The sequence below is a fragment of the Dipodomys ordii genome, unplaced genomic scaffold, assembly GCF_000151885.1.
Source record: "Dipodomys ordii isolate 6190 unplaced genomic scaffold, Dord_2.0 Scaffold95, whole genome shotgun sequence".
Taxonomy (NCBI): Eukaryota; Metazoa; Chordata; class Mammalia; order Rodentia; family Heteromyidae; genus Dipodomys; species Dipodomys ordii.
This window is the reverse complement of record NW_012267311.1, coordinates 5,554,802-5,572,456: the sequence shown is the minus strand read 5'-3', so window position 1 is coordinate 5,572,456 and position 17,655 is coordinate 5,554,802. Positions and strand designations below refer to the sequence as shown.

The 17,655-nt window shown below is 37.2% G+C and overlaps 1 protein-coding gene across 2 annotated transcripts in view; it reads right to left on the bottom strand.

Moving 5' to 3' along the window:
• Window positions 1-721: 721 nt before the first annotated feature.
• Zcchc7 (zinc finger, CCHC domain containing 7) overlaps window positions 722-17,655 on the bottom strand; it is a 200,673-nt gene continuing 183,739 nt past the window's right edge. The window contains exons 7-10 of one of the 2 annotated variants that reach the window (XM_013026637.1): window positions 8,584-8,679; window positions 7,348-7,487; window positions 4,080-4,197; window positions 1,931-2,019 (exon numbers count right to left, since the gene is read on the bottom strand). In XM_013026637.1, coding sequence (XP_012882091.1) covers window positions 4,095-4,197; window positions 7,348-7,487; window positions 8,584-8,679 — 339 coding nt within the window. In that variant the 3' untranslated portion in view covers window positions 1,931-2,019; window positions 4,080-4,094. Of the gene's footprint in view, window positions 2,020-4,079; window positions 4,198-7,347; window positions 7,488-8,583; window positions 8,680-17,655 lie in introns of both variants that reach the window. The other variant, XM_013026635.1, reaches the window with a different exon arrangement.

Below are 17,655 nucleotides of genomic sequence, written 5' to 3'. Positions count from 1 at the left end.
CACTGTTGTTTGACCATTTCAATCCTCCCAGGAACAGAAGGAATACTATCCATCACATCATAATAAGCCATACTTGTCTCACTGATGCACAGTGACAATCATCTCAAGGCTTACCTCACTGTTTTTTTTTTTTTTTTTGGTCATGGGGCTTGAACTCTGGGCCTGGGCTCAGAGTTCTTCAGCTCAAGACTAGTGCTCTACCACTTCCAGTTTTCTGGTAGTTTATTGGAGGTAAGAGTCTCATGGACTTTCCTGCTTGGGCTGGCTTTGAACCATCCTCAGATCTCAGCCTCCTGAGTAGTTAGGATTACAGGTGTGAGCCGCTGGTGCCTGGCTTACCTCACTCTTATGAAACTATTTTTCGTGACTGTCACTTTTAGCAGTGCTAAGAGATTCTGGTTGCTTACTTTTGGACCAAAATGCCTTCTGCTGATGTGAGAAAGGCATTCATACCATGCAATAAAACAGCAAAAGGGAGGATGGAGGACTAAAAAGACTGTGGGCCTACAATTCACATTAAGTGGTTTGGGAAGGGGAGAATTCTCCTTCTCCCCAAAGGCAATAGACTGATCCTATCAGATAAATAGCAGTTTACATACTTCCTAAAGGATAAAACACAAATAGTTTATGGTGACTTACTAACTACAGTCACTTGTTTAACCCAACTAAGTTCTCTGATACCCAACTTCTCATTGTCTCCTTACATAAAGACACATTTATTTACTGTTTCAAACCTTTATTTCTTTTTACTCTAACATTCGGCTTTGATAAATACAAAAAAGTTCACAAATACAAAAAATTCTGTACAGTTGTGTAGTAGTTAGAAAAATCTATGAAAAGACAGTTTTAAAAGTTGGGTAATATTTATCTAAGTGATAATCTTCTTGATGTATGGCTATAAAAATGGTAAAAACTATCTCACAGTTATTGTATTAAATTTTTGGTGACCCATTTTTACCTGTTTCAGGAAATGTCTTATATATTAATTTTAGACAGATTATTTGCCTGCATTTTGCTAAAGCCTATCCCTCTCAGCATTATCAAAGATAACAACTTTATTTTTACCATCAGCCTGTGATGTTCTGTCCAAAGGAAGATCGTCATAACAGCTTCAGAAACAAGAAAAACTGGATTTGGATTTATAGTTATTTTTTTTAATGTTAAAAAAAGAAAAGAAAAAAATGCTGAAAAAATGTAATAGTATCAATTTCTATTTTTACAAGTTTAATTTTCCCACTCATATTGCTGATGAATTACATTTGATGAGCTTTTATTTACTTATTTTTTTTCAATATATTTACAAGAAGTTTTCTTGAAAGACTGGTTTTTCCTATCTCAAGGACTCTGGATAAAACTGGTATTACAGCAGAAGATTAAGGTGTCTTCTCATTTTCCTACCTAGTAACCTGTTGGACAGAGAACTGAGATCTCTATGGCCTGTGTTCAGTAACTCTAGGCATGGCTAAAATTGAGTAATGATAGCCAAACTATCCTTTATTTAATCATAAGCAATTAAAAATACTGCTAGAATGCTGTGTTCATGGAGATCAAATAAATATGGAAAGCCAGATCAGTAGCCTTCTCACAGCTTAGATTTTTTTCTTCTTTGCTTAATAAGAAATAAATTATCATCACTATCATCTTCCACATATCTCTCTTTTTTCTTCTGCTTGCTCCGCTGGCTCTCTTTGGAAAGCTTGTCTTCTCTCAGTTCGTGGTAATGTGATGAGTGGTGGGAAGACTTGTGAATCTTCTGGGTTTTAAAATTGCTGGAGGAAGGGTGGGGTTTTCGGCCCCTAGGGAAGTCCTCTTCCACTTCATGATGCCTGCCAGCTGTCCTGTGCTTCTCCTGTTCTCTATTCTTGTTCATTTCTTTCTTAATTGCTTTATCTTCTCGAGGCTGCCTACTGCTTTTCCTTGAGTCATGGCTCTTTCTTCTATCATGGTGGGGTTTCTTATATGCCGCTTCCATATGTGGTCTCTTGAACTGTCTGGGTAAGTCTCCATTTTTCTGCAGTTCTGAAAAATATAAAAGGGTTTTTGCATATTGAGCAGTTAAGACAGTCCATGTTGAACTTGCATAGATTTGGAAGTAAGGTGTCACAAAGGGAAGCTACACAAATAGCATGTTAACATTCTAAAAAGCTTTTGCTGAAGTAAAAAAAAAAAATTATTCACTAAAAATAGAATAGTTGCACCCTGATTGCTGAAAAGGGACAACATCCAAAAATCCAATGATAATTATATTATTCAATATAGTTTAAAGATGTTACAAAATAACAGATGACTACAGTAACAACAGTCATCTTAGCTTCCGAAGAAAAGTCTTGTCTCACCACATCAAGGTTCCTCCACTGACAGTCAGCCCCTGAAGATAAGGCAAAGTGAGATGTACAAAATGGCCTTTTGATGGTCTCTCTATCATCCTGTGACTATAAAGCCTGGCCCAGAATCGAGAGGAGAGGTACATACCAAACTAATCAGGAAATTTTCCTTCTCCGAGTTGACTTGGGGAATGTGTGTGTGTGTGTACACACATGTATGTGCATGCATGTGCATGTATTTCACTGGTTGGTTGTAGTACTAGATAATGTTCCATTTTGTCATGTCATGAACATCTTTTTTTTCACATGAATATTTTTATGGTAGAGATTCTGACAGGGCTAGGTGGGAGATAAAGTAAAAGTAAAGAAGTGGCCTACAAATACTTTCAGCATAAAATAACAATTCCAGATTTGTGCTGGAGTTACAAAACTATTTAAAAAGAAAAAAAGTTAATGTTTTTCTCAGCTTGGTGTGGTGGCTCATGCTTATAACGAGTGATTTAGGAGGTAGAGATCAGGATGATCTAAGTTGACTTGAAAGGCAGAGATCAGTTGATTTAAATTGAAGGCCAGCTTGGACAAAAAGTTTGAAAGATCCCATCTCAATTAGTAAAAGTTGAGTGTGTTAGCATGTGTCTGCTATCCCAGCTACTCAGGGTACACAGGAGGACTGTGGACTAATCTGGTTTGGGTATAAAAGATGATTCAAAAAATAACTAAAGCAAAAAGGGCTGGTGACATAGCTTGAGTGGTAGAGTGACCACTTAACAAGGATAAGGTCTTGATTTCAAACACTAGTACTCCTTCCTGCCCCCTAAAAGTTATATTCACTATAAAAATTTGGGGAAAAAATGAAAAATAAAAGAAAGCAGTCATAATCCTTTAATTCAGAGATGACATTTTCATACATTTCTTTTAAATTTCTTTCTAGTTTGGTTGCCTAGTTACTATCTTTATGTGCTATAATTTCTCTACAATTGAGATAAGTTTTATATGAGATTGAACACATAAGCTATGCAGGAGCTTTAAGTAATTTTTCTAGTTTCCTCAGAATTAGTATCTTAATTTTGATAGGACTCAGAGAATCTAAAAAAGACTAACTTCAAAAGGGCGAAAGAGCCAGTCACCAGTGACTTACACCTGTTATCACAGTTACTAAGGGGGCTGAGATCCAGAGGACTACAGTTCAAAGCTAGTCTGTGCAGAAAAGTTTGGGATAACTCCATTTCTAAAATAGCCAGCAGAACACCAGGCAGGAGGTGTGGCTAAGGCGGAAGAATGTCAGCCAAGCATTCGAACTGAGCAAGCAGGAGGCTACGAGTTCAAGCCCCGGTTAAAAAGAAAAAAAAATGTTAGGAAGTCAGCAGAATGCACTGAGGTGGCTGTGGGCCTGGAGCTCTGCCTGCTAGTAGCAGCAGAATCAGAGTTAACTTGAAAGGAAGTCCCATCAATTACCTACAAAGAAAGTATTAGATACATACAGAAGGGAAGAACTACTTGTCAAATAGAAACATTTCAAAGGAATCTTTAACATTCTGCCTCCACAGATAACATTATTTTCTTGAACATTTTCTGAAATGCTTACTCAGAAAAAAAAAGTTTATCATGAACAGATTACAATGGGATTTTGAAGTCAACACTTGTGTTTTTAGGATCAAGAAAGTTATGGTTTCTATGGTAATTATAGAAATACATTTTTCAATGCTAACCAATGATCTCTTAAATAGGCAAAGACAGTGAAGTTTAATTCCATACCTTTTGCTTTGCGTTTTATTCTCTGTTCTCGCTCCCGAATTTCGTATTTGTCATCATAGAAATAGATGAACGGAGATGTTGGAAATGTCTGGTTAAACATCCTTCTTTCTGTACATTCCTACAAATTGCATTTGAAATTGCCAAGTCACAAAGGTGCACTGTTCAGCGCATCTTCCTGTAGGCTTTGTGGGCCATGTTAATTCTATAGAGACAAGCCCTACCTCAAGGGTGCCTCAGACTGTGGCTGATGGAGTAGTCCTTAGCTGCTGGGGCCACCCAGGCCAGCAGCCTTATTTTGCTTTTATGCTATCTGAGGCTCGTTTTGTTTCTCTTCCTTACCTATGAAACTCATCTTTTCTCAACCTTGCCTCGGTTTGAGTTAAGAGTACTGAGGAGTGGAGCTGACTGCACTTAGAGGCTGTACCACAGCCAGCCTTGTGCTAATCAGCTGTCCTTTCCCTGTCTCTTCCAAAAGCCTTCTATCAACTGCTTCTCCTGTTGCTCCATCCCATCCTCAAAATGTAGCTATCCATTCTTATTAACCCTTTCTTCTTTCATCTAGACACAAGTGGTTTGCAAGCTTATATTAACTCAATATTCACTTGAGCAATGAGTCTGTAGTAAGGAGTGAGGTGGTAATGGGTTATGTCTTTCAAATTACTGAGGTAGTTTTGAGACACCTCATAGGAAGTTCCTTCCTCCTTGTCTTCCCTCTTCCTTCCTGTTAAGATCATTGCTTTTACTTGCAACTCCCCTACTTTCATGACTCTGGCCTTCCCATGCCCAACAGCTCCCAAATCCACATGCTTTGGCCTGAGCCACTCCCCTGATGGTAGGCTATTTAGCAGAATTTCTGAAACATTTTTTCTTTAAAAAAAGTTCCCTTTTGAACTCCGCTATTTTGTCTTCTTCCATCTTATCTAAATTTATTTACAAATATTCAATATTTTTGGCCAAATATTGAAGAAAAATACAGAACCTTTTATAAAGTATGGAAAATATGCACATAGAATTTAGCTGATTATTTCCTAACTTTGACCTTATATACTAGACTTGTATTTCTAAAATATCTGACCAGGCTGGTAGACATACATTTTTATATACTTCATTTGCAGAGTTAAGACAATCACGAATCAGGGCTGAGCGTGGTGGCGCACGCCTGAAATCCCAATTACTCAGGAAGTGGAGATAGGTAGATCACAGTTTGAGGCCTGCCCAGGCAAAGTTGACAAGACCCTATCTCAAAAACAAGCCGAATATGCTGGCGCATGCCTGTGGTCCCAGCTACTCAGGAGGCGGAGGCAGGAGGATCGCGGTTGGAGGCCAGCCCAGGCAAAGTTAGCGTGATACTCTATCTGAAAAAAACAAACTAAAAGCAAAAGGACTGGGGGCATGGCTCAAGTGTTAGAGCACTTGCCTAGCAAGTTCAAGGCCTTGAGTTCAATCCCCAGTCCTGAAAACAAAAAACAAAAACAAAAAACAAAAACAAAAAGAAATAAAAAAGAAAATTATGAGTAATTCCAAATATATTCTTAAGAATAGAAAGTAATGAAAATCTTCATTTACCATTGATATTGTATTGTAACAGTTTACCTTAATTGACTTCTGTTTTTAGCCCCAAGACAAGAGTTTTCAAAGAACCAGTTTTGGTTTTCCGATGCTACTTAGTTTTTTATTTCCTATTTGGTCTTACACCTTTACTATTTCCTTCCTTCTGCCATTTTTTGATTTTGTGACCTCCTATATCATTTTGGGCTATTTGGGATCTTGCAGGTTATAAAGCAAGCTTTATAGGACAACATAAAGAAGTCTTGTTTTTTTTTTTTTGGTCAATCATGGGGCTTGAATTCAGGGCCTGAGCACTGACTGTCTCCAAGCTTTTTTTGCTCAAACCCAGCACTCTATCACTCTAAGCCACAGTGCCACTTCTGGTTTAATGGTGGTTAATTGGAGATAAGAGTCTCACGGACGTTTCTGCCCGAGCTGGCTTTGAACCGTGATCCTCAGATCTCAGCCTCCTGAGCAGCTAGGATTACAGGCGTGAGCCACCAGCGCCCGGCTAAGAAATCTTTTCATAACCATTATCTGTGGTGAAGTAAATTCCCATTTCTAGGAAAAAAAGATAACTATGAAAAAGTTGGGTCTAAGATTCTAACCCTAACACAAATGAAAGTATTAATAACAAAATACATGAAGGTACATAACTCATGACACAAATAGTATAGGAGTAATATTCATAGAACTCGTAATACTTTGGGGTACAAAGCAATTTTATCTTTAACAAGAATTCTAACCCTACAATAACAGCAGCAAATCATGATTATAAAAAAAGTACTAGAATCTTGGTATAGTCAGCCAATACCCACACCAGAAACCTTTTGCTACTCCCAGCTCCCCCTCTTTTCCTGAAGTAGTCTCTTGACATAGTGTTTCTCTAGCTAGAGAATGAGGAGAATTTGGGTAGGCAAAGTCCTATCTTTCACATAAAGAGTCAATAACATCTGCAGGGCTGAATTTCTAAACGTGAAGGGAAGCGGTTCTCAGATGTATTTAATAATCGGCATAGTCTTATTTGGATCCTGTACAGCTGAGATTATATAGTAACTAAAATGTTTCCAAAGCTACATGTAAATTATATTTTGATTATCCACACTGTTGGTCCTCTCCATTAACACAAACAATTGATAGCTGGTGATATGATTTACTTACACTCATCTTCTTAGTGTTGGCTAATCTAGAGCACTTTGTCTATACTTTAATGTAACTTACAACTTACCTAAATCTAGATTTCAATATAAATTCCAAATGCTTTAAACACATTCCTATATTAGCAGCAAGCATCCTACTCTAATTGTTTTTCTTTAATTGAGCAAACACAAATACTAAAATCATATCCTTTTGCTGTGAAGGGGCAAGCAAGCATAAATTGTACCATCTCTGATTTGTGTGGCAGTGGATTAATTATGTGAGTATATGAGTATGTCCTGTAAAAAGTCGTGACAACATCTGAATGTTGGTAACCAGGATGAATGCACAGAGTAATTAAATCTAGAGATTATAATTCTATAAAAGAAATCTCTAGTTAAGCTGTCAATGTGAGTTATACAGAAGCGAAGTTGAGTATTCTATAGGATCGCTCCATCTCTATCACCATACGATGGGGTTTGATCACATTGGAGACAGCATCCAAATCTCAGTGCTGTACAACTTCTTTGCTTTGGAGATAAAGACTGAGGACCAAAGAAAAAAAGTGAGTAGTTCAAATCACCTGGTTAAGTCAGTAGCGAAGCAAAAATTAGAACTGAGAGCTGGGCGTGGTAGTACACGCCTGTAATCCCAGCACTTGGGAGGCTGAGGCAGGAGGATCTCGAGTTCCAGGCCAGCCTGGGCTACATAGCGAGACTCTGTCTTAAAAAAACAGAACAACAACAAAAAAATTAGAACTGAGGATCAGAGCCTCATTCTGGCTATCAAATCCTACCCTTTACCCAACAGTTCTTGCTGCCCGAAAATGGAGGAGAAACCTGATCTGTCGACGGGCTCTTTGTAGCATTTTTTCTTCTTCCAGCCTTTTGTCTCTCCCTACATCTGTAGGACTCCCAAGGTCTGTATTAGTAAAATGTTAGAAGCTCAAAAGGGGACTGCAATACTCCCTCTCCCACTTTACCCATTCTATCGCTCATCCCTCTTATCTACTTTGAGGACTCTAGAGCCTCTGTGCAATCTGTATCCTGTCACTGATTCTGATTTGATACTAGTTTATTGTGGTTTCTAGGCAATAATATGAAATGCCTGCATGGAGAATGGGAATACGCTTTTCCATAATGATTTTCTAATCCCTAATTCTAATGCCACTGCTTTCCTCCTCTGCATCAAGGTTCCCACAATCTGTGGGTTCTGAGATTATTTTTTATTGCATCTTGTCTCTGCATGAGTTACTCCTGCTTACACTTATGTGGCAACTGTCTAGGGGATTCATGCCCATCTCATAGCCAACAATTTCTTCTGCTCTGATACCTCAACATCTAGAATATAGTTTAGTCCTTTTGGTTGGGCCTGGGGAATATGTTGGTTGTAAGTCGGGGCACTTGTAGGTGGGTGAGTCAGTGATATGCCACCTGTCTTTCTACTATTGAAGATCAGGGATTGAATGTGAATGATGAAGGCTTAACTGAGTATGAGTATGGTACCATGGAAAACTGGAGAACTAATAGAAAATATAAAACAATGTATCTGTGTCCAAGTAATGATAAGATCTCATGAGAACTGTACTATGTTCTTGATGATGACAATTATTTGTCTCAGCTGCTACTTTTTCATGTACGTTTAAAACAATTAGTGTTTACTGCTCTGAAAGTTACTCTGCAAAGACAGAAGAATTAGTTAAAAATACATTAAATTTTGCCTCTGAATATTAATGTGTAAACAAGTAAACATTCAGGAGTTACATTAATTCTGAGCTCCTCTTTCATACTCTTTATGCTCAAATGTCATTCAAACTTACGTGTCCATAGTGGCCTTTTTGTGCACAGTTGTAGCAATACACTAAGGCTGATTGTCCAGAAGGGGTCTTTGGCTTTTTTGGTGGTCCAGGTTTGGTCTGAAACATAAATATTTGTGTGGCTTTCAAATTTTAGCATAAAGTTAAAACCTTGTGCTTTCCAAAACAGTTCTTTTTAGGTATGAAATTCCTTAGAAATAGTGTTCCTTAAAGTTAGTGTGGAGTTATAGTAGGTTGAGGATGTAGCCAGCAACATTTAAGGAACAAGCAAAGGAGCTCATAAAAGGGACAGAGAAGGGAGGGCTCAATGAGCATGTGGATACACAAGAGGACACAGACTTAGTCCTTAACAGAGTATTTCCAAGCAGGATAAACTAATCTATAATGCCATATATGGCAGAACGGCCTGAAGATATCAAGACTGAGAAATAATCCATCACAAGAGTATAAGTAGGGTCTGGGAAGGTGGCTCAGTGGTAGAGCGCTTGCCTTGCATGCCTGAGGCCCTGGGTTTGATTCCTCAGCACCACATAAGCAAAAAGCAAAAAAAAGCCTGAAGTGGCGCTGTGGCTCAAGTGGTAGAGCGCTAGCCTTGAGTTGAAGAGCTGAGGGACAGCACCCAGGCCCAGAGTTCAGGCCCCATGACCGGATCCCCCCCCCCCAAAAAAAAAAGAGTAATAAGTATATACTGGTAACTATATTTTGAGAATTTGAAACTAGTTAGTGGGGTACCAAGAATTTTATAGAAGGCAGCAGGGTGAAGACTGAAGGGTATACACAAATCTAAAGAGAAGAACAAAGAACCTGGCACCTGTGGCTCATGCCTGTAATCCTAGCTAGGATTTAAAGCCAGCCCGGGCAGGAAAGTCCGTGAGACTCCTAGTGCCAATAAAAACCACTAGAAAACTGGAAGTGACACTGTGGCTCAAGGGGTAGAGCATTTGCCTTGAGCTGAAGAGCTGAGGGATAGCGCCCAAGTCCAGAGTTCAAGCCCCACAACCGACCAAAAAAAAAAGAAGAACAAAAAAAGGAATAATTACCCACAGAATCTGGGGTGTTAGTTGCAGTGGGGAAAAAACAGCATACAATGGGTTTCAGAGTAGCTCCAATTTCCTGTATCTTGCACATGGAAGTGGTTACTTGGATGTATGTTACATAAATAATTTATTAGTTTATACAAGCACCTTATGTATTTTTCAGTATATATATATATATATATGACATTTTATGAGAAATGTTAAAAAACTGAATACCTATTAAGAAAGGGGGAGAATAGCTATTTTATTTGAGAAGTGTGAATAAGATGGTGCAGTATCTAGGAGAATTTGATGGTTTGTTTTTCAAATGAGAGGGACCTGAGCATGCGAGAATGTAGAGATGACAGAGCAAGACCTGCAGAGGGTAGTGGCTTTAACCAGAAGTACAAAAATCTAATCCTTGTTTCTTCCCTTTTTAGGAGACTGGAAGATAAAAGGATGTATGGCAAGGGTATGGATGTGAGTAAATTTATTTCACATGTTCATTACTGTGATCATAAAACAACGAGTGCTAGTCTGCCAACAAACTTTTAAAATTAATTTTTCAAACAGGTGGTTTGTGGAGGGTTTCTTTTCTTGACATAGGAAAATAATGAACAGGCAACAAAAATCTTCACGCAACTTACTTGTACCTCTTACTTCCTAAAAAGGAAAACTGGATGTTATTTTTCTTTTCACTGTAATCAAATACCTGATAGAAAGTATTTAAAGCAGAAAAGGTTTATTTTGAAGAAGGAAAACTGGATATTATTTTTCTTTTCGCTGTAATCCAAATACCTGACAGAAAGTATTTAAAGCAGAAAAGGTTTATTTTGCTTATAATTTCAGAGGTTTCAGTCCATCTTGGTGGCAAAGACATGGTGCAGTAGCTTACATCATGAGCAGGAAGCAGAACAACGGTCACAAGAAGTGGTAAAGAGCAAGATACAGCCAAAGACATGCTGGCAGCAACCTACTTCCTCCAACCAGGCCCCTACCTTCCACAGTTCTCCTTCCTCTTGATAGTTTATTCAGTCTGGATCCATCAATATATTAAATCATTGATTTGGTCAGAGCCCTCAGGATGTAATCTCTGAATCATCCTCACAGACAAGCCTGAAAGTGTGCTTTACTTTCACATAAGCATTTCTCATATCCAGCCCATCAGCAAAGCTTCTAGCTCTCTAAGACACATCTATTCCCTTTCACTCCACTACTACTCCATGGAGTATTTACCTCTCATTTGGATGACTATAAGAACACCTCATTATGGGCTGGGAATTTGGCTCAGTGGTAGAGTGCTTGCCTTGCATGCATGAGGCCCTGGGTTTGATTCCTCAGCACCACATAAACAGAAAAAAGCTGGAAGTGATGCTGTGGCTCAAGTGGTAGAGTACTAGCCTTCAGCTGAAGAGCCTAATCCCAGAGTTCAAACCCCACGACTGACAAGAAAAGCAACCCCTCTCCCCCACAAATGAACCTCATTACTGGTGTGTCTATTATTTTCAATACAAAGCAATCTTGCAGGTATATGAGGACATCTCTCTCCTCTAACAGCTTCACATAATCAGGAAAAACCAAGCCCTTACAATGGTTTACCATCTTTCTCTTCCATCTGTCTGACCTTGCCACATGCTTTGGAGCATGTCACTAACGTTTTTGTTGCTCTCTGGGCAGTCAAAATAAACTTTTAATACACTTTGGCATCAGCAGTTCCATCTGCCTGGATCACTATTCTCCCAAATACAACATGGGATACTCAACTCCTTCAAGTTTTGGCTTAGTGACCATCTTAGTGAGACCCTTTTGACTAACTACTAGCTCCCTCCATGTGATATTGTAGGGTATGTCCCTTCCCTTTGAGCCTCTCTAACCAACAAATCCCTTAACAAAAAACAAAAGCCAGAAAAAAAATTAAAAAACCTCCATGGCTCTTTTCATATCTGACACATTAAATATTTTACTTGTTTTAGTTATCCACTCCACTTCCCACCAGGCAAGGAGAAAGTATATTCTGTGAAGTCAAGGATTTGTTTGCTTTTGTGTTCCTGGAACACAACTAATCAAACAAGTTCAGTAAGTATACTAAATAATAAGGGATGCATATTAATGCATATGTAAACATATGCCTACCATAAACATATGCCCACCGTAAACATCTGATAAATTTTAGCTACTGTTAATAACAATTAGGTGCCTCAAGAAACTATGTCCTTAAGGGAAACTTATAAAATCATACATATTAAAAAGCTTGAATAAATTACTAACAGCTTCCTTAGTGTCTCTTCAGCTTCACATTGAGCGTGTGGAACCTATCAGGAAGGAATTAGTAAAGCCAAGAGTGACAGGGATGGAGAGATCCTTCTTAATCAATCTAGAAAGCATGTTTCACATTGACACGTAATTTTATTTTGAAAGTAATCTTAAATATAGCCCTTCTGTTCAGTTATACCTCTTTCTGAAGTGCAAACATTTGATGCTTATTCATCTGAATAATGTCACTATTTAAAAACTTCCATTATAACTAATAAAAATAGCATCAGTATTTATATTGTGCTATGAAATTCTAAACTGTTTCACAATAATTAATTAGTAAATGACATGGCAAGCACTATCTACATGCTCTCATTTTAATAAACTATCATGTTCTAGGACTTAATAGGAATGAAATCAGCCTAGATCTTACCTAATTAGAGAACATTTCTGTATTAGAATACAGTACTGAAAATTCAATAATGATTTCCAGTGGACAAGTTTTTATACTATAATCTAACAAAAATCTTTAAGCTATTTAAAATATGAGAAATACAAATCTTGATTTAACACTTCTGCCTTGGAGTATGCCTTTAGTTTTAATTAACAGTAAAGATCCAATTTAAGGCAGAATGTGTCAACTGATTAACTCTGGGTTCAGGGTTCTGTCACATGCGCCTGTACTGCTGACAAAAAGTTAATAGCAAAGGAGTGAATATAGTTTTAGAACTTTTTTGAAGTCAAAATGTATCTAAAGTCTTTGACCCAATATATAGCAAGTTGAACTATTTATGAAAGTTTTTTTGTTTTTACAGACATTTAAATAATCTATATTTGTAGGGTGATATCTTGGAGATTACTTTACTATCAATATATAGAGGTAATAACCTGGTAGATAGCATTACCTATGAAAGGTCCATCCCATCTGCTATTCTTGCTGAAAGCTTTTCATGCACCAGTAAACTCAGTAAATATCAGAAGATAACGCATAAGCCTACCACGCCACGGATTTACTTCTAATGTCTCCTCAAAGTGCAGCCCAATGCAACGATTACAAATGATTTTCTTCTAATGTCATTTTACATAACCCTTTTTTCTGCATGAGTAGGTAGTGCCAAATGAATGAATGAATGCCATTAAAACAGTTAATCATTATCTGGGACACTGGCCTCACTCCCTTCACTACTAGGAATCTCCATGACAAAGGCCAAGAGATCAAAATGCTAGAGCTGCCTCAGTGTCCTATTTCTAACAGTAATTTTTTATGCAAATGAGTCTGCTGGGCATCTCCCTCAGTGACCTTGAGCTGCCCTTATCTAAACTGACTTTGATCCAATGAGAGCTTGCATCTAATTGATGCTTATTACTATACAGGATGCAATTAATTTCACTAATTAAAGGGATTTTTCTACTTTTATGAACACAAAATAGATTTTATTTATAATCACATATATAGACTATATGTTTTAATTAACCCAGTTTTCATGTTAACATATATTAATAGGCATATTAAAAACAGCAAAAGTATTCACAACAAAGTACAGCACTGAGAAAGTAGTGATTACCTCTACCTCTGATCTTTCTGAACAAATGCATTTGCCCAATACATCTTAAATCAGTATGATCTTCATGCTTGAGAACAGTTCTTACTCTTCTAAAAAATTTCCAAATCAATGTATCCTTTTAACAAACTAATGTAATTCTTTCCCCAATATTTATGTATTAAAAAGATTCAACCCAAGGAATCAAATAAGACTTCTAAAGAAAATGTTACTCTCTAAACCGAAAGCTTGCAAGGTCCCTTAGTTGAAGTGACATATTCTGTTTGTATTGAGAAGGAAACAGTTTGAATTCAAACTATACATTCTTTTCCTATTTACTGGTGACCTTAAAAAGACCACAGACAGTTTTTAAGTACTTAGTATTATGAGGAGTAGGTAGGGAAAGAAGGTGGGGGTGGGGTGGGGGCTTCTCTCCTTTCTTTTGGTATACATAAATGTCAAAAGAAATGCACTCAGCAGACATTCAAGGAAATTCAACATCATTATCATCTTAGTACAAAGGGAATAAAAGTGAGAAATTTAAGTTGGACAAATAGATTTTCAGTAAAGGGAAATGAAGTTTAATGTATGAGCAGGCAACAATGATGATCTGTATACTAGCAGTCATAGACTGATATTCTTCCCTTGAATTTGGTTCTTTGAGCTGGGTCTTCATACCTGCAATCTGAAGTGTAGGCCTCATTCCCCCATGGTTTTGGACAAAGCTTTCTATTTTCACACAGTTCTGGCAAATATTCCCTCACTTCCCTTTGAAAAATATTGGGAGAAAGTTTCGTCCCGAGCTGAAGATTTGGTTTTATTGTAAAACAACGCTTCCTTAAATTTTTTAAGCTTTTAAAAAGTTTTTCTTAGTGAAAAGAGAATTTACTTGTATCCCATTTACTTGTATGCCATTTTCTCCCACATCCTAAGAATTGAAAGTACTGTATATAATAATATACATATATTTTTATGCATTAAAAGTATGTGATATGTCCAACAGACTGCCAACCCAGTGGGTAATTCCTTAATTAGGCAGATTTTTGAAACATGTATTATGTACACAACAGACCGGAACGTCTCCTTTGGAGCATTTTCTAGTCTATCGGGTGATTACATCATTAAGCCACACATGCTACGTAGAAAAATCCTTATGAAAATTCATGAAAAAAATGTACAGCACATCATTAGCATGCAGCAGATATGTTTGCTTTTGATATTTTTGTTTCAAAAAAACTCCTCCAAACCCTATATGAAGTAATTATTCTAGGTCATGAAAACATGAGAAGAGTATCAGATACTGCTGAAAATGAAAATTACAAAAAATTGCATTGCTCATGGTTTCGCTAAGTAATTTGCTTTATTGGAAAATGGACTCAAACAATGTTTTTGAACTGTAGTAGAAAAAAGGATGCCGCTTTATTGATTTGAATGCTCCAGATATAACTAACTTCTCTCCATACCTCTCTTTTAGATACATTGAAGGTTTACAAACCATGGATTTTAAGGGTTACAAATGACCAGTAAAGAAGCCATTGATTAGCCAAAGCCTTGCGCTATTATATGTTTGTATACTTAAGTATTCATCTTACATAATTCAGTTTAATGGACTGCATGAGTGTATTTTTGTCAATAAGCTAAAACTATTTTAAAGTAATATAAACAAATGTGAACTATTGGTATAAATCTAAATAGTGAAAAGATTACATATTTTCAACATTAAGTACTAGGTAAAACCTATAAGACAATATATTTGAAGACTAATAGAAAAAAATCATCAAGTTTTGTAAAAAGGAGCTTTTAAAAGAACTAAATTAGGATCATCCTTTTTGTAAATGAAACACCTGCCCCACTAAAAAACCCCCCACAACAAAAAGAAAATTGTCAGTAAGCAGAGAACAATGAACATATGCAAGACAGTGAGGATCACTGTAATTCACTCCCTGAATGCTCCAAATCTTCTTGGCTTAAAAAGCATCCCAATTTTCTCTAAAGGTAGTGGCATTTATTCACTGGGCCATAGCTAATTTTACATGGAATGCAAAAATGTTAGTTTAAGTTTAATTTACCACCCTATTTAAATATTTCCAATGTAGCTCTCAAACTGCAGAGTTATCCCTCTGTCTATTTTAATTTTAAAGTAAGTTAGCAAAGGCTTCCTTCTTAATCCCCAGAGACTACCTACATAGTGACACAAACGCACAAATTTATGACAGCAACACAAATGCTCTTCTGAAGTAATGTGCAACATTAAGTGAAAATCGTTTCCTGGAAAGATATTATAGGTATCTATATTTTATTTGCCATCTTAAACATATCTGGGTCTTTATGGCCTTATTTTAAAAATGTATTTCCTTTTTATATTTCCTGGTGCAAATGGACTGCATAAATAAGCAATGTGCTATGAGGCTTCAGACCAGCCGATAAAACCTTTCAATTTTCATGCCAGCTTCTTCTTTTGTAATTCAAATCCGCCTGGAAACTGGCAGCTCTGAAAACTGAAACAAGCACTGCCACAAATACCTTGTAATGCTATCGACCTTGTCTGCCCATGCAGTGAGAAAGGGGGATGCGTATGTGTCTGCAGCCATCCAGATAACACAACTCATTTTTTTTAGGGGAGGGGGGTAGGGTGGGGATAACAGAAGCTAGCCCCAGTCTGTGCACCAAACGCAGTCATTACCAGGCGAGCTGGAGAATAAGTCTCTTCAAAATACACAGTGCATTTAAAAACCATATATGAGGCTGAGCCACTGCTGTCATTACCAATTTTAATTTGGCTCCTTCAGTTTGCCATCCAGATAAACTCTTTAGTGCTGTTTTTTAATCTATTTGCCACATTTTATGTTTAAGATTATAGTAATATGGACAGTAGAAGGAATCACTTTTAGAGGAAATAAAGAAATAGATCCGCTTATCGGCCTCCATCAGAAAGTTCATTAATCAGCCAGGCTTTGTGCCCTCTAAATTGAAAGGTTAAATAATCCTCTCAGGAATATTTCTCAGACCTTCCACCAATTGTCCGGAGAGAAGCTGCCATTCATAGCGTGTGGGATCGGTGACAGGGTATCTTACCACTGTTTGGACCCCAAACAATGATGGACAAATGGCCTGGTTTACAAAGAAACCTTTTAGTACACAGATGGAAAAGGACCACAAGCTTTGATGCAGGGTAGAGGGATGAGGACAGTGTGAAGACAGGGTATAGGGAGAAGAGACACGGATATTTTATCTGCAGGTTTTCTGGGGTATACTATAAAGTATGGAAAACACATTTAATATACATCTTACAAATAATCTGAAATGTTTACCATAGTAAAATCTAATACATTTTACATGCAACTAACATAAACCTGCATTGAAAACTATAGAACCATAGCTGTATTATATTTATTAGTTAATTTACAGGGGATCTAAATAAACTGAGATTTTCATTTTTATCATAACTCATATGACACACTCATGCCCTCTCCCCTAAATTATTCTATTGAAATACTGTTAACAATTATTCACAAAGGCAGGGAATTCCATAGCTTCAAGGACCTGTTTCAAGGGAGGGGAAAGAAATGCTTTTTTGCTTTTACAAACTGTCCTATCTTGGCCCTTGCCTGTCTTAAAATAAGGAGCAAATGTAGGATAGGAATGTTCTTCAAAAGCATATATATCACATTCACTAAGAAAGCATGGAGGTTTTGTGTTGCCATTTTTTTTTTTTTTGCTGGACAAACAAACAAATACAGCTGGAGTCTGAAGAACTGATTCATTACATTTTGCTATGAAATCTGGCTGTTTGGGGGCATCAGTCATGATACGGCAGAAAGTAGTTTTACCTAAAATACAAAATCCTAATATGTTATTTTGTTTCCTTTCTCATCTGATTAAAATGAGGAGAATGTATCAAAGCTGGTATGTATGAATAATTTAATATTATTCTCATTATATAGGAAGTAAAAATTTAAATGTTGTAACTGCTTTTGGAAACAATATTTAGATGGCACTGAAGTTACTGGGCATTAAGTAGCTATACATATATAATACATACACCACATACACACATATTTTTGTGTGTGTGTGTACGTGTGTATGATTGTGCGCGTGTCAGTACTGGTGCTTGAACTCAGAGCTTCGAGCTTGACTTTCTTGCCTCACAGTTGGAACCACTCATCTGAGCCACGTATCCATCCAGTCTACTATTTTTGCTGGTTAGTTGGAAACATTCTCTCAAGACTTTTCTGCCTTGGCCAACTGTGAATTTTGATAGTCCA